Source organism: the organism of the source record quoted next (genome assembly GCF_019968955.1).
Source record: "MAG: Porospora cf. gigantea A chromosome Unknown PgA_NODE_391_length_19770_cov_340.274, whole genome shotgun sequence".
Classification (NCBI taxonomy): domain Eukaryota; phylum Apicomplexa; class Conoidasida; order Eugregarinorida; family Porosporidae; genus Porospora; species Porospora cf. gigantea A.
This window is the reverse complement of record NW_027151672.1, coordinates 1-19770: the sequence shown is the minus strand read 5'-3', so window position 1 is coordinate 19770 and position 19770 is coordinate 1. Positions and strand designations below refer to the sequence as shown.

Genomic DNA, 19770 nt, shown 5'->3' with positions numbered 1-19770 from the left:
GTGCCTTCCTTCAGGTCCAACCTGAAGAACAAGCCTTCCAGAGCGGCTTGTTCTGGCTTTCTCGGAGAGTGAATTCCCAGCAGAGACACCTGCAAAGCATAACGCAGAATAGAATAGACGTCCTACCTGTCGTTCCATTGGTGTTCCCTCAACGTCGTTCTTCAGGTCCAGTCTTGAGAAGTCCCCGGTTACAGCGTGCTGCACCGGAGGTGCCGCCAACGGGGAGCCAATCAGGCGGATCTGACGTGGGACTGGAGATCCCGGAGGTCCCTCCTTCAGATCAAGCCGGTCAAACGTCCACCGAACGTCGGATTGTGTTGGTTCCGCAGCTTTCATGCCTAAGAACTCGATCTGTGATGTGTAATAGCCCATGAACGCACCGATCTTTCCGTCGGGCTTCCTTTGGTGCTTGGATGTAGATCTAGACGAGAGAAGGAGGTGGTCACAGCCGCTCTTTGGGGCGCCGTGTGCGAGGGCAAGCCTATCATGACGACTCTGTACTCCTCCTCAGGCTTCGGAGCGGACACTCCCACCAGCTCCACGCCAAAATTCAGGCCACATTTCCCCACCGCAGCCTTGGAGATGAGGTGCAGAGACTTGGCCGAGAATCCCTCAGGGTACTGGGGACTTAGCGACTCGGGTCCTGCTTTGGGTCCCCACCGACTTGCGACCTCGTACAAGAGATGCGTTTTGCAGTAGAGGAAGTGGTCAGCCTTCTTGATGGCTTGCAGTTCGCTACGAGCCATCGCGACCATGCGCTGCAAAGTATCTTCGCCAGAAAGGTCCATTGTCTCCATATTGTCCACCCAAGGGACAAGACCCGGCTTATTCAGCCTACTGGCTTCCGTACGCATCACTTCGAAAAGTTTGGTGTGAGTCCAATGACTCGGCAGGCGATCCAAGCAGTTAGTGACCAGGGCCTCTCGAAGACTGAGTTTCTTGAGTCTCATCCACTCCGCAGCAAACTTCGTGCTGGTGTAGTACATGTTGTGGTTTCGATCACAGACCTGGACTAGATTCTTCAGGATGTGGTGGTACTTCTCAAAGAACGAAACGTGCTGCCTCTCCCAGTTGTCCTTGACCGTTTCCAGGTGAGCGCCGAAGAACGTAGGATCTCTTGCCGAGCAGACATCTCGTGAGCCTGCCATATGCTCGATCAGGCGGTAGACTGCGCCATAAATGGGAGTCACAGGAACGATATGGGAGTGCCGCACGGTCATGTTCCTCACGCCCTCTCTCAGGGAGGCCCTGTAATTATTGCTTGTTGCCTCGCTGCTTTCGAAACAGGTGTACTCCGCCTCCGGATCCGTCTTCGGTCGTCCGCAGCTGATAAACTTCATGAAATCCACACTCGTGTTTCGCAGGTTATACAGGTCGATCTTGCTTGCCAACTGAGACGACACCCGCGAAGCATCGGTGGCTTCACGAAGGTAGGCAGTGTCCAGATGCTCCTGGGAACACAGGCCTCCAAGGGGGCTGTAGCGGTGTTCCAGTTCCCTTGAGTAGCCATGTTTAAACCCTTCTTCCCGCCTGCCTATCTTGTGATAGTAGTAGTTGGGTTTGTCGTCGACTTCGGGGTTCGATTCCTTGCTGCTTGCAAAGGGGATTTGCGGTTTGCTTAGGTTCTGCGCTTGGGAATCGTACAGATGAGGTGGCGGCGCAGCAACGCCGATCAGAAAGTGAGTCACTAACAGGATCGTGTGCATGTATGCGAAGTGATTTCGGTGGGAGTACCATGACAGTGTTCGATTGCACATCTATGGGAACGGTGGCACAAATAATTGGTTGCGAATCAACAAGGGTAACAGCAAATGGACGAGGACACCTAGAACATTGTAGCCGGAAAACCTACAGCTGCTGTAGCAGGTATTAATGATATCGATGCTTATGAACCTACCTCTGAGTCGCTGAGACCCACACACGTGCTGCAGGTGATGTTGCGGGAAGGCGACTTCGGAATTGAGCCCAGCTGTCCTCTGAGCATGGTAGCTTCTTGACGACTGCGTTCCAGGGACCGCTGAAGGTGCTTGTTCGTTCGCCTGAGTTCTCGGACCTCGTCGTCTAGTGACCTCAGCAGACCGTTGGTGGAAGCATCGTAGCCTTTCAGAGACAGGTCCCGCTCCTGGCGGATCTGGGTGGACAGCTCGTTTACCTGTCCCTCAAGTGCCTTCTTGTCGACTGACAGGTTGCCGTTGTCAGCGACAAGTTTCTGGATTTGGTTGCTCATGGCCGTCGCGGAAAGCTGGACCGACTGGAGGTCGGTCACCTTGGATTGCGAAGCGTCGACCTCCCGTTGAAGCTTCGAAGACAGCGCGGCTTCAAGCTCCGCGGTACGGGTCCGAAAAAGATCTGTCTGCCCGGTGAGGTCGGCCTGTTGGGACTGCATATGAGTGTCGCTATGCATCTCACCTCAATATGCTCGCGGAGGCTCTCTACCGTGGCCTCCAGCTCCGCCCGTTCGATTTCGTGCGTTTGTTGCCGACGCTCGTGCTCCTTAATGAACGCCTCCAGCGGAAGCAACACCTCCATGCTGGGCTCTTCTGTCTGGTCCGAGCTAAGGGAACCTGGAGACATGAGTGATCGGAGACGCGTCAGCAAGTCGAGCAGCAGACGTTGTTTCTCGTCTCGCCGGTCTTTCATGGCGGAAAGATCCTTTTGCATGGCGCGTAGGCTCCGTTCCTTCGCCTTAACGTACCCCTTGTGGGACGTTTCTAGCTTATGAAGCTTCGCGTTGACGCCTTGCAATTTCGATTGGGCCTCGCCGACCTCGAATTCTGACTTGCGTCTCTGCATCTCGATGTCAATTCGCAGGTCAGCAGCAGCTTGTCTCGAGGCCTGCAGCTCTAGCTCCAACGTCCTCACCAACTGGGACATGTCGTCGAGGCTTGTCTCCTGCAGCTCAGCACGTCGCGCCAGGCCCAGCTGCTCCTCCTGCAGCCGAAGAATGCGGTCCTGCTCCCCTTCCCACCGAAGTCGACTCAAGTGCAAAGCGGAGTCCTTCGCCATGATCTGGCGCCTGGTCTGCTCCAGCTCGGCCTGCAGTTCGCCTCCTGTGGCTTTAAGCCGGTCCCGCGCTGCCTCCGCCGTCTGCAGTTCCTCCCGGCACACGGCCAACTCGGCAGCGCGCACACGCCGTTGCTCGTCTTGCTCTTGAAGCAAGGACAGCCTCTCTCCCAGTTGACCTTCTTGGGCGCTAAGAGAGGCGATGAGAGCCTCTGCGTCCCACAAGCGTTGAGAGGCCGCAGTGAGCTCCGCAGTCAACCGAGATGCCTTCTCTTCCAGCTCAGGAATCGCCAGCTCCAAGGTCTTCTTGGCCTCAGTCAGCTCATGCTGCCTGGCCTTTGAAAGCTTCAGATCGCCGTCTAGCCGTGCGATGTCTTCCCTAACACTCGAAAACCTCACGCGTAGAGTCGTCACTTCCCTGGCGCCTACAGTTGCCAGCTCCTCCACTCGCGTTGTTGCCGCGGCCAGAGACGCCTCGGCGTCCACATGGGACTGATGGAGCGTCTGCACCTCAGCCTTCAACAAGGAGGTCTCTCTCTCGGCCTCTCGCAGCTGGCTTTCAGCCGCACGCCTCTCGAGGTTGAGGGTGGTCTCGAGGTCCACAATCTGCTGACGGGCGACATCCAGCTCCGAACGCAACATGCAAATGTAGCGGTCTCGGGATTGGAGCTGCTGATTGGAGTCCATAACGGCCTCTTGGTGGAGGGTGTCCATGTTCTCCAGCCTGCGCTTCAAGAGTGACTCCGACGAGGTCAGACGGCGCAGCTCCTTCGCCATCTCGTCCGCCTTCGACTCGAGGCTCAGCAGCTTCCAGTCACCCGTTTCTCTTGCTAGCGTAGCCTCTTGAAGACGGGTCTCCGCATGCCGTCGATCTGCGTTGACCTGTATCAGTCTCGAGTCGGCTTCGCGAAGCCGCGATCCGAGCTTCCGAATGCTCTCTTGAAGCAGCTCGAGGTCTGAGTTCGCCCTGTTGATCTCTCCAGTCAGCTTGGCGTTCCGTATCTCGAGAACTGATTTCTGCGCCTCCGAATGAGCCGTCATAATGTCCAGCCGCGCGACGTCTGCCCTCATGGTAACCATCTCGTGATCCATTCGGGTTCTCGTGACCAACGCTTCGGTTTTCCATACTTCGTGGACGTGATGGGCGGTTTTAGTCTTTTCGTTGGCGCGTTGCACTTCGCCCTCCAGGTGGTTGATGGCAGCCTGCAGTCCCTGCACCTGGTTCTGCGCGTTTTGGGTTTCGTTGTGGCGCTTCTCCTTGAGGGCTCGGTTGAGTCTCTCCAGCTCCTCCTCCTGAGCAGCTACAGCCTTCTCAAGCCGTCTCTTGTCCGAATTTATGGCGTCCTGGGCGATCAGCATAGCCTCCCCGGATTGTCGCAGCTTGGAGTTCGAGGCCTCCAATGTGTCTACACGCCGCATCAGCGCATCCATGCCAACCTCCATTTCGGAGATCTTGGTCCCACGCGTTTTAATCTGCTGGGTGAGCTGAGCAACTACCGACTGGAGTTCGCCGTTCTGGCACTCCACTTCCATTAGCATTGATCGTTTTATTTCCAGCTCGGCCTTGAGAACGTCGACGAGTTCTCTATCTCGAAGATTTGACTCAGCCAGCTCTGTGGCCGCGGCCTCATCTGCTCGGAATTTCTCCTCAAGAAACTCCAACCTCCCTTTGAGCCGTTTTATGTTTTGCTCCGCATCCAGGCTCTCCTGGGTCTTGGCCACCAGACTGCCTTCGAGCTCCGCGATGCTCCACTGGAGACGGTTGATCTCGTCTTTGCTCGCAACCTGCTGCAGCGCGAACTCTTCGATATCTCGAAGATACGATGCGACGGACGTCTGGCGCTCGTCCATCAGGGAGACCTGCAGTTTAAGCTTTTTCTCAAGGTTCGTGCGAGATTCGATTTCTGTAAACAGGCCCCATTTCTCCTCTTGGAGCTGATCCAGCACACTAAGGAGCCTGGTAACGTCCGCCTTGGCCTCCAGGTACTTAGTGTTCAGGCTCTCCAACTGGGCCGTGTCAATTGGAGGACGATTATTCATTTCTGCGGAGATCGCCGCCAATCTCTCTGATTGCTCACGCAATTCTCTGTTCAACTCGTCCTCGCGATATTTGCTGGTGCTGAGAAGAGTCTCAGTGGTATTGAGGTTCGTTCGCAGGGTCTGCATATCGACTATGTACTGTTCCAGTTCTTTTGCCTTCAGTCGCGCCTGTACCGTCAGCTGAAGGTTTCGGCGAGACAAGGTCGCCACGTCTCGTTGGAGCTTACTGGTTTGAGTGTCGACAGTATCCCCCTCATCCGAGTCTGAGAACTCTGGTTGGATGAAGAACGACGAGGTCTTCTGTTTGGGTTGTTCATCCAAGATCAAGGATGTCCTCTCAGCGGGCTTCGGAGCTGCCTTCGCCGTCTTGGCTGCTTCCTTCACGGCTTTGTCTCTCTCAGCGTTGAGGTCGTTTGTGAGCACCCGGTTTTCCTCCAGTAGCTTCTTTGTGCGGGCAGCGTGCTCACGGCATTGCCGTTCCAGGCCTTGAACGCTGTTAGCGAAGTCCTCTTTTCTTTTTTCGAGGTCAGCGTTTCTCTCAGTGAGCGCTAACACATCGTTCTCTGCCTCGACCACCACCCTAGTCAGCCGAGCAAGAGACTCCTCATTCTTCTCATTCTGCCCCTCCAGGAGCTTCAGTCGCTCGCGCAGCTCCTTATTTTCGGCGTCCTGTGTATTTGACTGTATGGAGCCTCACCCGCTCATTCAACGTGGTGGTCTGAGCGCTTATCCTCTCTTCAACGAATACAATGTGTCGCTTTTGCTCGATGAGGTTCTGACTCAAGGAAGCTATGCCTGTGCGGATACTCTGTTCAATGAGGTCTTCCATTCTCGACAGCATTCGCTCAATAACCTCCGGATCGCTGCATCATCAGGATTCTAGCGACTTACAGGGCAGCTATCAGCGCCATCTCCTCCTCGTCGTCAGTTCCTAAAGGCAGCTCGGAAGGCCCGTCATCAAGCTCTGATCGGCCGCTATCGTAACCGAAGCTGCTCTCTCGAAACTGAGGCTCCTCTCCTGACTCCTCTCCTGACGACGCCTGCTGAAGAAACTTCTGTAGAATGTCTGTGGACGACGACTCACTGGAGGTCACGCGGCACGCTGTATGCGAGTCTGAGGCCAGGTGGCTTGCGAAGCGGTGGATGGCGTCGTCGTCTGCGTCAGGGCCATCAACGTATCCCCGTTTGAAGACGGTGGCCAGACCCTCAGGCGCCGCAAAAAGATCATCTTCAGACGCCACAGCTTTCCGTGCGGTTACAACATTACGGTCGTCTGGATCCTCGGACTCTGACCCTCTAAATCGAAAGGTTTTCCTAGTAGCGTGTTCCTCGTCCTCATCATCGTCGTCTCCACCGAATCTGAACGCTTTTTTTATTGAAGGCTTCGCAGGCTCCTCGTCCTCCTCATCGTCGTCTCCACCGAATCTGAACGCTTTCTTTATTGAAGGCTTCGCAGGCTCCTCGTCGTCATCATCGTCGTCTCCACCGAATCTGAACGCCTTCTTTATTGAAGGCTTCGCAGGCTCCTCGTCCTCGTCCTCATCATCGTCGTCTCCACCGAATCTGAACGCTTTCTTTATTGGGGGCGTCGCAGGCTCCTCGTCCTCATCGTCGTCTCCATCGAATCTGAACGCTTTCTTAGACATTTTTGCTTTGGTGGTCAGCTGTGGTTCCTCCCAAGGCATCACTCTACTGCGTTACACAGGCCCAGCTCACTCACTCAGGCTGGCCACAGTCTTCGTACTCGAATGGTCGACGTGCCTCTTCGCTGGCGTCGCCACTCCGAAGAAGGCCCTCGGAAACTGATCGTCGAAGGGATTGAAATGCCAGACGGGCCTTTGGAGCGTTGTTGGAAACTTTTATCATTGATTCCAACACTTCCTCTTCCGAGGATGACATATCTGATGTGGGTTCCTGTTTGAACATGATGGACTTTCCCCGCTCAAAGGGCTTTCGTAAATCAGCGGGCTCTGGAGGCGCTCCGCCAAGACCCATGGTCGGCGCCATGCTCTTCATACGCGCCATGGTAACAGTACCCATGCGCATCAGATTAGCTAAGTTGGCGCCTCCCAGCGTACCCTGCCGAGCCATAGCGCCTGCAGCGATAGTGTTTTGCTTGGCTAGAGCCACTGTGTTCTGTCGCGCCATGGCGCCAACTGCCATAGTACCCATGCGAGCCAGCGCCTTCATCGTACTTGGAGGCTCTTGCGGCGCTGCCACAGCGGTCATCGAGTTCCGTCGACGTGTCATCTCGCCAAAGCCCTCTAACTCTGGGGTGGTTGAGCGCTTGGCAGAGTCTGACGCAGACGGCGCCCTCGTTTCTGAATCATTCCGCAAAGGCACACTCACCATCCAACATCTTCTTCAGGTCGTCAAGCAGCTCGAGGACGTGCACGAACTTCTTCAGGTTTACGTCGTCCATTACGCGCTTACCCTTGTCGGTTTCAGCGAAAAGATTGCGTATGAGTAGTGGCACACGGGAAAATTCGAGGAATCTTAGTCACAGGACACATAACGAGAAGCCTCCACACCCACGCATTTGAGCTTCCAGAGAAGCTTTTTCTTTCGACAGCCTGGTCACGACGGCCAGGAGACGGGTTATTTCGTCAAACAGCCTGTGCATCGTCTTCTTCTGGGCATCGCATTCGGCTATAATGGAGGCAGCATCCTTGTCATCACTCAGGGTTCGAATGTCCTGTTCAAGCTTTGACATCTGCTGTACGAGGTTGGCGGAGGTTTGCTTGTCAAGCAGCTTGATGTCGTTCAGCCCCGAAGAAACTTCCGTCAGCTGTGCCTGCAGAGCGGCCACGGCGGATCTGAATGCGACACAAGGATGCGGCCCACCTCAGTGACGCGTTTTCAACGGTCAACTGCTGATTCGCTTGCTCCAGCTTGAGCTTATCGTTTCCAAGGGCAGTTATCTGTTGGCAGTACTGCAAATCCATCGCCTGGTGCGCCAGCTCTCGCGTTCGCAGCAAGGCTGCACTCTCGTCGACTGCCTCCCGTAGTTCCTTGAGCTGCTTCTGCAGATTAGGGACGACGTCGTCATCCGCAAGTAGGTGGAAGCTGTCTGCCTTCACCAGCGTCAGCGGCGTAACGTCGAAGAGCGTCTCAGTCGGCTGAGATTGCTTCATACTGAGATGCGCATCCCTAGCTTCCAGAGAGGCAATGCGCTTGATGTACGCGAACATGGACTGATGAAAGACCACCCAGCACTCACGTCGTTGAGCTGGTGGTTCTGCTCGTCTCGCTGGGTGAGCTGTGTCTGAAACGCGGTGTTAAGCTGTTCAAGCGTCTGCAGCCGTTGGGAGAGCTTCTTTAGTTCCGCATTCAGCATGTCCACTTGGGCCTCGTGCTTGGCCGCGGCGACGTCTCTTGCCGCTTCAAGCGCTAGCATTGATTTGTCTCGCGTTAGAGCTGCATCAGTCAGAGCCCAGACTTCGTAGCGCAAGGACCTTATCAGGTCCTCAGCCTCTTCGTCTGTGGTTTGCACATGGAATGTCGAATGTTTCCGAGCCCCCTCCTCGGGAGAGGGAGCTACCGTCGTGATCTGTGGGGCTTCTGACTTTCCGAAAAGTTGGGCAGCGAGGTCCGACTGGCGGCTGGCTAAGTCAGCTGAGTGTTCGGCGAAGACCAGCCGCTCCTCCTCCAACTCTTTGATCTGTACCTGCTGTCGGTCTATAAGATGCTCCATATCTCTGGCCTCCTTCTGCATTCGCTCCTCTGCCTGTGTCAGCCGTCTTCGGCCTAGCTCCAGCTCCTGCTCAGCGTTTCGGAACACCCGGAGCTCCTCGTTTATACGCTTGAGGGACTCATTGTTAGTCTTCAACTGCTGTTCGTACTTCTCCTTCTGCAAATCCCACTGCTTTGACTTCTCCTCTAAACTCTGAACCTTGTCAGCCTGCTCGTCGGCGTCGCGTGTGGCGTTCAAGACTTTCTGCTTGAGATGCCGAAGTTGTTGGTGATGTTGCAAGGCTTCCGCGTTCACAGATTCGATGCCGACTGCAAGTTCATTTTCTACCACATGCTCCATGCGCGAGAGCAGCTGGCTGACAACGTCCCGATCCCTGAATCATGCATCAGAGAAGCACTCACATTATCGAGAGAAGGTCGCTGTCTTGGGAGGTCGGGACGTCCTTGCCGCCGAGGCTTTCCGACGAGGCATTCTCCATCAAGTTCTTGAGCATGTCCGCGCTCTTCACGTCGAAAGCTGCTCGAGGCTTGCTTCTGGGCGAACCTGCAGACGTGGCGGTACCGCTGGCGAAGGCCCCCGCAGGCTCCAGCTCGGCCGACAGCTGTTCGCTGCCGATGTCAGGAGAGAACGTAGCCTTGGTGGAGGTGGCCATGCGGCTTATGCGTGACCTGGCGCCAGCCAGAGTAGGATATCGCGTCATCGTCATCTGGACTGAGCCTTCTCCGAAAGCCTCGAGCGAGAGTTGCTCTGACAAGTCAGTCATAGAGGTCTCCGCGCTCATCGCGTGCATGGACTGGGCGAGTAATGCCTTCAAGCCATCCAGCAATCCCAATATATGGACGAAGGTCTGCAGATTCTCCTCATCCATCGATACGAAACTAATCTTAAGATTTGAGGAGAGAAGACAACAGTTGGAAGCGCAAGACATGACACGAAGCGAGGTCGCTTACATCCACGAAGCGAGTAGGCCTTATATCCGACAGAGTTCTATTGATTTTGCAATCTTTAGATTTGACCAAACTGCCTCACAACACCTCAGCTACTTCCAGACAAGGTCGTCGTCCATCAAATCGTACATGTCCATGATAACCTCTCCAACTTCTTCCATAACGTCTCCCTGAATCTCCACCTGCGTTACTGAGCCACGAGGCACCTACGAACTGGGGTTTGCCGTCCTTGGCCGGTTTCGTGGTCGCCGAGCAAGCGAACTTCTTCTTGAAGGCCTTGCATGCCTCACTCAGCAGGACGTCGTACAGCTCAAGGCCTTCGACGCAAGTAACCATCTTCCCTTTCTGTCGTTTCTGCTTCGTGATGACCACATTTCTGTCGACTGCCTTGGTCTTCTTGGCAGGCTTCTCCAAAATATCCGCGGCGTCGACGCCCTCCACATGTGCAGGAGCATGCTCTTGCAGCCACTTGAAGCACGAGGGCCAGGTATCGGGGTCGTACTGACAGATCTCTGGTGGTCCCCCACAGACGCCACAGTAGAGCACAGACTCCGGGCTCTCCATCGCCGGTTCGTCGGCAATGGGAATGAAGTCTCGACGCGCCACCGGAGCAGCCACCGGAGCAGGGGATGGCGACGTAGGCGTCTCGGTCGCTGCTGGAGTGCTGCTGACCTCCGTAGCGGGCTCGTCGACCTTGCCAGCCTTACCAGCTTTGCCACCCTTCTTGACCTTCTTCACGTCGTCTCTAGCCTTCCGCAATGCAGCCTGGCGCTCCTTCCTAGAGAGCTTCACTTCGTTGGATTCTGAGGACATGGCACAAAAAGCGGAATACAGGTCAAATGTCAGAACCAGAGTTCTACTTAGAGAATAGCCTGGATGATGACCCTTTGATGAGGATACTGACTGACGGGCGGCCGATATTTGGGCGCGCTGGACATTTCGTACCCCTGCTGGAAGCAGCCGTCTCCCACCCCGACGCTCCGCTGACAAAGATGACGGACAGCGTCAGCCATGTCACCAGTCTAGCTCGAAGGCAGGAACTCAAGGATGACACGGAGAAGCTCTTCATGCACCTTAGCCAGCTGGAGAAGGAGAAACTCAGGCAGACTGATCCAGTCACGGCTAACTCACCGTTATGGGACAGGAGCTCAGCGGAGCACCATGAAGCGCTGGAAGCCCTACGCGGGTTGGAGAAGGTTATGAACCTGCTGCGATTTCCGGCGTCTGTGGAGGACCTGGGATATCCCCCTGACGTGGAAGCCAAGCAAAGGAAGCGAATGGCTGCATTCCCTTCGATAGACCACCCGTCCGTACAGCAAGACGCCGTCGACCTGATGTTGGCGACGGTAGTGAGGCTGAAACACCACAAGAAATTACTGCAGCAGTGTGGTGAGTCTGGATGAGTGCCTCTAATCAGATAAGGCTCACGCCGAGTTGAAGCTCGCCGTCCCGTCGCATCTAGCCTTTCTGAAGTTGATAACTGAGTTGCTTTCCACGTGGAACCTGCACCTGCAGCCAGTAGCACCCCACGTATTTACGGAGGTCGATTGGGACCACCCTCACAGAGCTGAAGTGTGGGTAGAAGTGTTTAGTCCTCCGTCCACGACATGGATTCCGAGAATGAGACGTGCAGAGAACGGGAAAGTTCTCAACGCTCCGAACAATTGCTGGCCGTCGATTCCTGGAACTGACCCATTCTCTCCTGTCTGGGGGCAGATATTCTGCAAGCAAGCGGACGAAGGCCTCGGGTTAGACGTTCTCCTCCAGTTCTCTGGCGACACCGCCGACATCGTGAAGAAGCAAAAACGACTTCAGGTGAGCCTGCGGCTGACCAACGTCTCCGGCGACAACGGTGAGTGTGCCCTATGTAGCGCCAGGCGGCGGCTGCAGCTACCCCCGCCGACAGTGGCTGTCCGCGGGGAAGCCACGGAGCCCCGAACCCCCCCCACCGATTGGCCTGAGACCACAATGGCGGTACATCGCTCGTTGAAGAAAGCCCGCGCAATATGTATGGACCGAGCGATATTTAGCCTGTCCCAGCAGCAGGGATGTCGGCTCGAGCCTGACACTCTGGATGCGTGGCCTGATGGATCCCGGCTGCTAACTGGGACGCTCTATTGCTCGCCTCCGTCACGAACTGTCCACCCCTGCGGAAAGGAGGACGTAGTCACTGTGCTGCTTCCGATGACCCAGTTGACCGCCTCGGGACCTGCAGTGCTGGAGTTACCCAATTTACCCGTCCATTTCCGCATGGTACCGCAACTATTGGACTGGAACTCCTCCAACTCCACGTTCACAATGAAGGACTTCCCCTGCTTCCTGGGAGTTGACGAGGCCAACCCAACTGTGGTGCAATCTCGTTACCAGTGTAATGAGGACTGGCAGGTGCCTCAGGTATCGTATTTCACCACTGACGTGATCATTGACATCTCCTTCAAACAGGAGGCCTCGAGCGTTCCTTCTGTCCCCAACGGACTGTGTCCTGCATGCACAGCGGCTCTGCAATCTCGATGCGAACGCCTCAATCGCATCTGTGAGTTCTCACTGCGTAACCATTTCCTGCTCTGCTGGAAACAGGATACTTTGGTGGCACCAGCGCTTCATTTCGATTTTCACATCATGGAATACTCTGGAGAACGATTTCTGAAGCAGTGGCTAAGATGGCTGATGTCCCACCTCGCAACTCTCGCGTTGTTCAACTGATGCGCAGATTAAGCAACATAAAATTAGAAATCGTACAGAACATTACACAGTGACGTGCTGACTCCGCGGAGGCACGTCGGAAGTGCATTGAGTCGGGGTCAAGAGTTTTGCATCTAGTCCAAAAAATGGCCGTGCCAACAGACTGAAGTCGATAGAATCCAGGATGAGCGGCCGCATCAAATGAGGGGACACGCAGCTCACTAGAAACAGCAACGGCCCGATGATGGAGAAGGCCGCGCCAATGGCGAGCATCCAGAACGGGTAGGACTTGCCGAAAGGCGCATCAGGCGAGCTTATCGTTCGGGCAAGGATAAAACAGAGTGCTACAGGCGTAACGAGCTTCACACAGAGACACCAGACTCTCGGAAGCCTGGCATATCCTGGGCACGCCAAATAGTTAAAGTTGTATCGTAAACGCTCGAGGTTTCCAACGTAAAGCCACCAAGCGCGTTCCCCAGCCGGAAGAGGGCTCTTCACCAACACAAAGGCCAACAACGCCATTGCCACCGACAGGGCCAGAGTACCGAGAACGAATCCATACCAAGCAGATCCCGCCGAGTGCACTGCAGCCCAGAACCCCGCGAACGGCACCAGCGACACCGACAAGAAGAGAGTCCACTGGGCGAAACCACCCACCTGCGAGACGACCTCCTCCTTCAGATAAAGGAACCCGAAGCATAATGCCTCGGCAAGACAGAAGAACTGAACCAGCACCTTCCCGTTGAAATGATCCATTACAGTCATGAGGTGAGTTCCAATGTCGGAGCTCAGTATGAGATGCCAAGGGAAAAACAGCACACATACAACAGCCGAGACAGATCGTTGGCGGGAAAGAGGGAAGCGGCTCCGGAAGCATCTGCTCTCGAAGAGGACGTCCACCAGACTCTGTACGAATCCCGCCATGCTGTTCAAGCCCAGTAGACTCAGCAACAGAAAGTACATCGAGCAATTTATCTGGGCCCAGGGGAACCCGAGGCTAGAGATTCCCGCAGGGTAAACAATGAAGGTCATGTCATACGCATCGAGTGGCAGCTCGCCTAGTGGAACGCCCGTCTGCTTTGACAGCAGCCCACAGCTGGCGAACATTACTACACATGAGAGGACGGCGTAGGCAGTGTCGACGCCAACCACAACCATCGCATCCGTCACGAAGTTTTGGCGGCGAGGGTTGTGCTTCGCCAGGGCCATCATGGTCCCGCTGGCGACGTTCACAGAGTACAAGGATTGGCCCAAAGCATCACTCCAAGCATCGAGCTTACAAATCCTGCTAAAATCAGGGCGCATGAACTGGGCGACGGCGGCATGGGAGCCGTCAAACGCCACCGTGGAGCATGTTATAGCCGCGATCAGAATACATGACATGGTCTGCGTTAGGGTGGCGATGTTGCCAAGGAATTTGGGGCCCCGAAACACCTGCACGAACACCAGGGCCCAGGTCGCGACTCCCGCCAGTAGTATTCTCCAAGAAATACCCTCCAGAACGAAATCAGGTTCCGCGTAGGCGCCAGCGGGACTCTGGTAGAATGTCCTAGCCTTCTTTATGATGTCGGTTCCTGAAGGGTCACTCCACGGTGGCACGCCTTTGAAGCTGTTCGCAAAGTACACGAGCGACCAGCATACCACGAGGGGGTAACTCAAGCAACTCGCTATGGAGACCGCGAACTGCAGACCCACAGACCTAATGCGCGTGCTTCCCGCAGAGGCCGAAGCCCCTACGCAGTTCGCGCCAGACACCTGTGCGATGCCGAACTCAAGCAGCAGCATCGGCATCACCAGCGTCAACGTAACGGTGAGGTAGGGAATCAGGAACGCCAGCCCTCCATGAAGGAGCATCAAATTGGGGAACCAACAAACATTGCTGTAGCCGACGGTAGCTCCAATTGCTGCCGACCAAAACGAAATACGGGAGCTATACCCTCCCTGGGAGGTCGCCTTGCTGGCCAGGTACATCTAGAATTACATTTTAACATTAGAAAAGTGTACAGATGAACTCAGAGCTCAGACATGTCTAAAGTGTACATCAGTCGGACGGATTCTATCTTCCTGTGGAGTTGCATAATTTCCTCGCTCCAACAAATAAAACTGCCGGCAATGACGTGTGCTGAAAGTAAGACAGCCTACGAATTTCTCGTTGGCACCGAAGTTGGCGGAGTCACCGTTCACCACAACGCTTACGAAGGCACTCACGAGCACGGCCACGAGAACAGGTGCGACTGTACTGCTGGCTTCGAACAGGCGAGCGACCGTAGCGTGTGTGAGGACATCAAGGAGTGCCGTAACGAGGATTGCGACGCCCATTTCATGTCAGGTGGGGCAAAAATACCTCTGAACAGGTACCTGTGTTGAATTGGCGGGAGCTTATGAATGCGAATGCACCGAGTGGGGTAGTCACCCTCTCACAGGCGGATACGAGGATGGTGAAGACTTGTCGACTTGCGAGGGTAAATGCCTTTTCCCAGTTAAACATAGCGAAACACACATGTGCCTCGAACATCTGTGCCACCAGGAAATCTGACTGGACCGCGTCGGTCGGAACCACTTTGGATGGCAAGGTTGTCAGCCACCAAGCTTACACAGGCGCGTGCACCACGGACGCAACATACGGTGCAGTTTGCGAATGTGAATCGGGGTTCTCCAACAAGGGGAACGAGGAAAGTACGATCTGCGAGGACGTCGCTGAGTGTACAGGAGACCCGTGCACCTCTGAAGGCACTCGAACCGACACCTGCGTTGAACGACATGGAACCTATGAATGCACGTGCGTGAACCAGTACGGTGAGCACCCGACAACTGGAGGGTTTGGCGACGGAACCGACTGGACTTCCTGCACTCGTGAGAGGGAAGCCATGCCGCAACCCAGCAATCAATACATGCGCAAGCGGCATCTGCTCCACCCTGCGGACAGAGAAGGAAGGTCAGATCGGCACGACGGTTAACGGGCTGCGGCTCTACAAAAACCCCTACGACGATACACGTAAGCGTGGTTCTCATTTCCATCTTATTCTTTTGCAGTACAGTGCACCGACAACGCGTCGTACGGCGCCATATGCTTGTGCACCAGCGGGAACCAAAATGTCGAGGGGCTGGATTATGCGCAGTGCTTGGACGTCCCCGAATGTGAGAACAGACCGTGCACTGACAGACATGTTTCCACTCGCGATTGCTTTGAGATGTGGGGGACCTACGAGTGCGAATGCAAGTGGTTCACACAACACCCCTTGAATGGTGACGGGTCGACAGACTACACGGAATGTGGTGGTGAGCCCCAGTTCCCTTCGGGAAGCAGTCACGGAGAGATGCTCAGACGACCCTGCACCGTGCCAGACGCAGTTCGACACCATGGAGCCGTTGGTTGGGACGGAAATCGGCGGGATCCTGCTCGACCATAATCCTTACGACAAGACGTGTTCGGATCACAGGCGCTACGGGCCGGTATGCGGATGCACGGCAGGATTCACAAACGCCGGATTCCTAGATTCCAAAATCTGCAACGGTGCGTGCAACTCGCTTTGCTGACACAGACGATGAAGAGTGTTCAGGTAATCCCTGCAGCAGCGCCGGCTTGTACTCCGGTACGTGCACCGAGATTCTGGGATCTTACGAGTGTAACTGCTCTGAACCCCAGGGGAAACATCCAGACGGCGGACTGAATGGCACAGATTGGACAGTCTGTGTCCCAGGTCAGCTGTGCAGTATGGGTCTATGCGACGGCAAGTTTGACAGTTACGTTGCCCTGGTGGGGACGAACGATACGGACGGTGTTTACGTGCACCACAACCCGTATGACCGGTCTTGTGTGGACAATGCCCAATGGGGGGCAACCTGCGGGTGTACGGGTGGGTTCCGCAACAAAGGCACGCTGAACTCTCTGGAGTGCGAGGATATCAATGAGTGCGACGAGGACTTGCTGGGTAGCTGTGGCGCCAACACCACCTGCACGAACGCTCTGGGTTCCTGGGTGTGCAAGTGCAACTTTGGCCTGGAGGACCCAGCTTACACTGCCAGTTTCGAGGGCCCGAAAAGCTGTGCAGACATCAACGAGTGTGAGTTGGGAGTCTTTCAGTTGGACGGTATGGTGTCGGTGAGAGACCATCGGAATAATCAGCAGACTGCTTGCAATATGTACGCCGGGTTGTGCGTCAATAGTGATATGCTGGCCACCGGCACCGCTTACAGCTGCTCGTGCTATGATGGCTGGGAGGCCAAGGCTCAGATCACTGACAGTGATATTCAGACTGGCTGCTCAGGTGGGGACGTGCAGCCAGGTACACAGACTGCTGCGTTGACATCGACGAATGCGCAAGAGGATCTCACCTATGCGAAGAGTTTTGCTTCGAGGGTGTGGTGTCGGATCCAGTGGGCACCAACTACACCTGCGACTGTGGCGATCAGAGGTTTCTCATCTCCGAGGTCAGTTGCACCGCGTGTGAGTATCATGGCTGGCTCAATTGGAGCGACTGTTCTAGGGACTGTGGCCTAGGAGTCAAATCGCGCCTTGGTCTGGTGACTCAACCAAGAGTGGACAACCCGTTCATTCGGCATTCCCCTCAGGAAACATGTGTCAAGACTCAGGAGTCGCAGTGCTTCGTGGATTTTTGCAAGGAAGACCTCTGCTCGTACTCCTCATGGACAAGCTGGACTGACTGCAGTCGGCCTTGCGGCAGTGGCGAGAGGTCTCGTGAACGTTCTCTGAGTGAGGGCGAGTCAGCCTACTGCACGGAGCCTCTTCTTGAGACAGAACCCTGTAACACTCAGTCTTGTACAGGTATCATTCTGAAGATTGTCCGCCACCCTGCTTTTCTAGCGGGGGTCGGGGCAATCGTTCTCATAGCATTGGTCACTGCTGGAGTATGCATCCATCGCCATGTCCGTAAAAAGAGGTAAGAATTCTCCAACCAACTCATCGCTAGACGGAACACCGAAGACGAGACCGCGCTTACCAAAATATACCATGAAAAAAAGGCTTCAGTTTCGGAACCTCCATCGGCTTTGAATCGCGATTCGCTGAAGCCCAAGATTCCAAGATGACGTGTTGCCATAATAATCATAATTCCATATATTGCATGTCGCATCTCTCTGTAATTCAGCCCCAAGGCCAAGCGTTGCTATCCCTCTGCCTGGTGTCCAGCACCTCTATTCACATGACAACCTCCGACAAAACGAAGTCTGTTGAACGCGAGGCGACAACAATGGAGTCGAGCTTCTCAGAGAATGGCAGTCGTCCGGTGTCCCAGGAGCAGCGTGGCTACCAATACAGCATCCTGGCCTCTGACCCCCTCCCCAGCAGGGCCAATCTCACAGATGCCGCCATCGGACCCGACCCTCTCCGCCCTGATGGAAACCTGTTCGCGTTCGAAGAGACCACCATTCAGAGCCCACCCTGCTTCACCGCGCGGGACATGAACCCGTCTCGTTTGACGAAACCACGACCCACGCGGCACCAGGCCTCGTCCTTGCAAGCCATTAGGCGGAACGTCAGCGCTCGCCTACATGGCGAGCCGGCCCTGGACGACAGTTGGGTAGAAAGAGTTGACGAGGAGTCTGGTTGGTGCAACAGTCAGCTTGACGAGCTGCCCACCATGTTTGATGCCTCCGTCAAAGCAATCCGTCGCCTGGAGAGCTACAACGTGGATGCCTACAAAGAACACCACAATGAAAAACATCGACTGAAGACTGATACGGATATGGACAAGCTCCAGGACCACGACACCATTCTGCGGAGCAATGATCTCGGAAGCCTATTTCCGACTCCCCGACTGCATTTGGGGACCCCATGCAGCCATCTGCCTCTTCTAAGCGAGTCTCGAATCGTAACGCTTTTCTCCGAATTGCATTCCAACGTATCCGTCACCCTCGCCCGATTCCTCGAGCAATCTGACGCCATGAAGGCCAGGTGGCTGGCGTGCCTTACCCCCAAACTGTACAAGACCTCTCCAGTGAGCTACCGGAGCATTCTGGTCATCCTGGCTGCCGAAAACTGCCGCCGCCTGGAGCAAAGACTACTTGCAGTAAAGACACTCTGGTCCTTGGCCAGTGATGTCGTCAAGAGGGACATTAATGGATGCTGGTCCGTCGTGGAGAAGGTTCACAAGGTTCTGCCTGGATTCGCTATCGACGCCACCCTAAAGCTGTCGAATGACTGCGAACCCTTCAGAGGTCTGGGCGCGCTGAGTACGCCGCTAAAGCCGCCTAGGGAGCCCTCCACCGTGGGGTGGGACATGACTATACCCTGGAAACAGACTGGGATTGCCCCTGTCGACAGCTCAATGACAGCTAAGGACCTTCAGATACATATGACAAACACTCCGGCGTGCTACAGCCAGGCCGCCCTGTACTCCCACTTCAACGGAAGGACGCTGTACCCAGTAGGAGTGACGGATGAAAAATACGGCACCCGCGGGCCAGCGTTCAATTTGATGGCCTTTCCCTGCCGCGACGACGACGTCTTAGATCGGCTTCAACAGGCGGTCTTCCTTGGCGTGACGGTGGTTGTGCGTCACCTGCGATATCTGGGGTTTGGACCAGTGAACGACGATGTGCAGAAGATTCTTGCGATGCAGGACGACCTCCTCTTGCTGACGGCTCGCAGCCGGCTGGACGACCGTGAGTAGCCCTATCCTTTTTCACCTCATTCCTTGCAGATTTCCAGGAAGAAAAGTGGATGTCTCTTGTCAACGAAATCCGTCAGAGGGTCAGCGAAGTTCTGAGGAAGCTGCGATCCTACTACAGTTTTCCCCGAAAGACCGTTGATGGTTGGCGTCGAATGTCCATCGAATCTTGGTTGAAACGCGTGTTCAGATCGTCAGAGGCGGATGCGGTGGAGATGCTCGACTCCCTCACTCATCTTTGCGTGCCACACAAGGACCTCATGGCGTCCATTTCTGCGAACACCCCTTTGAGCACGCTGAATGCCAAAATGAGGGGAAAGGCCCTCCTGACGGGCTGCATGGCGACTCCAGAGAGCGAGCTGGATTCGGATCGGATGGGAGAAGCCCGTCTGAGGATGTCGACGGAGATTGTGGGTAGCGGTTTGGATGGGGATGACACGCTGTGTAAATTTTCCGCTGCGCCGATAGACGTCGTCGGCAACCCCCTTGCTGCCCTGGAAATGATCGCCCAACCGCTGACGAAGTCCAACAGTCCGCCTGAGCCGAGCAGCCACCCCCTCAAGTCCAGAGAGGGCAGCCCCGAGTGCAGTCCGGTTCTTCACAAACAAAAGTCTGACTTCAAAGAGACCACTCCCGAGGGCAGTCAAAGTTCTCTCACAAGATCAGTTCAGAGGGAGGATGGTGGTGACGGAGAAGATGACAGGCATGTTGACTTCAACGAAGACGATGAGTCGCTGCTTGAGACTAAGCCTTCACGATGCGTAGTGCAGTGATG

General features: G+C 55.4%; 8 protein-coding genes across 17 annotated transcripts; 4 read left to right on the top strand and 4 right to left on the bottom strand.

Moving 5' to 3' along the window:
* Positions 1 to 338: 338 nt before the first annotated feature.
* On the bottom strand, positions 339 to 1706 carry KVP18_001019 (uncharacterized protein; the record flags this gene model as incomplete). The annotated part of the gene is made up of 1 exon (XM_067950606.1): positions 339 to 1706. The coding sequence occupies one exon, from the start codon at positions 1704 to 1706 to the stop codon at positions 339 to 341; it is 1368 nt and encodes a 455-aa protein (XP_067809003.1).
* A 179-nt stretch (positions 1707 to 1885) lies between these two features.
* KVP18_001018 (uncharacterized protein) lies at positions 1886 to 9605 on the bottom strand (the record flags this gene model as incomplete). 6 transcript variants are annotated; one of them, XM_067950604.1, is made up of 10 exons in its annotated part: positions 1886 to 2380; positions 2410 to 5712; positions 5741 to 5906; positions 5935 to 6735; positions 6764 to 7364; positions 7393 to 7538; positions 7575 to 7859; positions 7888 to 8237; positions 8264 to 9110; positions 9139 to 9605. In XM_067950604.1, 10 exons carry the CDS (start codon positions 9603 to 9605, stop codon positions 1886 to 1888), a joined length of 7461 nt encoding a protein of 2486 aa, XP_067809001.1.
* Positions 9606 to 9776: 171 nt separating this feature from the next.
* KVP18_001016 (uncharacterized protein) lies at positions 9777 to 10497 on the bottom strand (the record flags this gene model as incomplete). The annotated part of the gene is made up of 2 exons (XM_067950597.1): positions 9777 to 9866; positions 9895 to 10497. 2 exons carry the CDS (start codon positions 10495 to 10497, stop codon positions 9777 to 9779), a joined length of 693 nt encoding a protein of 230 aa, XP_067808994.1.
* A 26-nt stretch (positions 10498 to 10523) lies between these two features.
* KVP18_001017 (uncharacterized protein) lies at positions 10524 to 12387 on the top strand (the record flags this gene model as incomplete). Of its 2 annotated transcripts, none has more annotated exons than XM_067950599.1 (2): positions 10524 to 11073; positions 11102 to 12387. In XM_067950599.1, the coding sequence occupies 2 exons, from the start codon at positions 10524 to 10526 to the stop codon at positions 12385 to 12387; spliced, it is 1836 nt and encodes a 611-aa protein (XP_067808996.1). The 2 variants fall into 2 exon arrangements, with proteins under 2 accessions (XP_067808996.1, XP_067808995.1); XM_067950598.1 differs by having other exon boundaries at positions 10575 to 11073.
* Positions 12388 to 12429: 42 nt separating this feature from the next.
* KVP18_001021 (uncharacterized protein) lies at positions 12430 to 14337 on the bottom strand (the record flags this gene model as incomplete). 2 transcript variants are annotated; one of them, XM_067950608.1, is made up of 1 exon in its annotated part: positions 12430 to 14337. In XM_067950608.1, one exon carries the CDS (start codon positions 14335 to 14337, stop codon positions 12430 to 12432), a length of 1908 nt encoding a protein of 635 aa, XP_067809005.1. The 2 variants fall into 2 exon arrangements, with proteins under 2 accessions (XP_067809005.1, XP_067809006.1); XM_067950609.1 differs by having other exon boundaries at positions 12430 to 14220.
* Positions 14338 to 14478: 141 nt separating this feature from the next.
* On the top strand, positions 14479 to 14733 carry KVP18_001022 (uncharacterized protein; the record flags this gene model as incomplete). Its single annotated transcript, XM_067950610.1, has 1 exon — positions 14479 to 14733. One exon carries the CDS (start codon positions 14479 to 14481, stop codon positions 14731 to 14733), a length of 255 nt encoding a protein of 84 aa, XP_067809007.1.
* Positions 14734 to 14747: 14 nt separating this feature from the next.
* KVP18_001015 (uncharacterized protein) lies at positions 14748 to 17271 on the top strand (the record flags this gene model as incomplete). 3 transcript variants are annotated; one of them, XM_067950595.1, is made up of 7 exons in its annotated part: positions 14748 to 15219; positions 15248 to 15361; positions 15400 to 15645; positions 15674 to 15880; positions 15909 to 16468; positions 16496 to 16634; positions 16661 to 17271. In XM_067950595.1, the coding sequence occupies 7 exons, from the start codon at positions 14748 to 14750 to the stop codon at positions 17269 to 17271; spliced, it is 2349 nt and encodes a 782-aa protein (XP_067808992.1). The 3 variants fall into 3 exon arrangements, with proteins under 3 accessions (XP_067808992.1, XP_067808993.1, XP_067808991.1); XM_067950596.1 differs by lacking the exons at positions 14748 to 15219; positions 15248 to 15361; positions 15909 to 16468; positions 16496 to 16634; positions 16661 to 17271 and having other exon boundaries at positions 15610 to 15903; XM_067950594.1 differs by lacking the exons at positions 14748 to 15219; positions 15248 to 15361; positions 15400 to 15645; positions 15674 to 15880 and having other exon boundaries at positions 16082 to 16867.
* A 179-nt stretch (positions 17272 to 17450) lies between these two features.
* Positions 17451 to 19768, top strand: KVP18_001020 (uncharacterized protein; the record flags this gene model as incomplete). Its single annotated transcript, XM_067950607.1, has 2 exons — positions 17451 to 18990; positions 19029 to 19768. The coding sequence occupies 2 exons, from the start codon at positions 17451 to 17453 to the stop codon at positions 19766 to 19768; spliced, it is 2280 nt and encodes a 759-aa protein (XP_067809004.1).
* Positions 19769 to 19770: the final 2 nt, after the last annotated feature.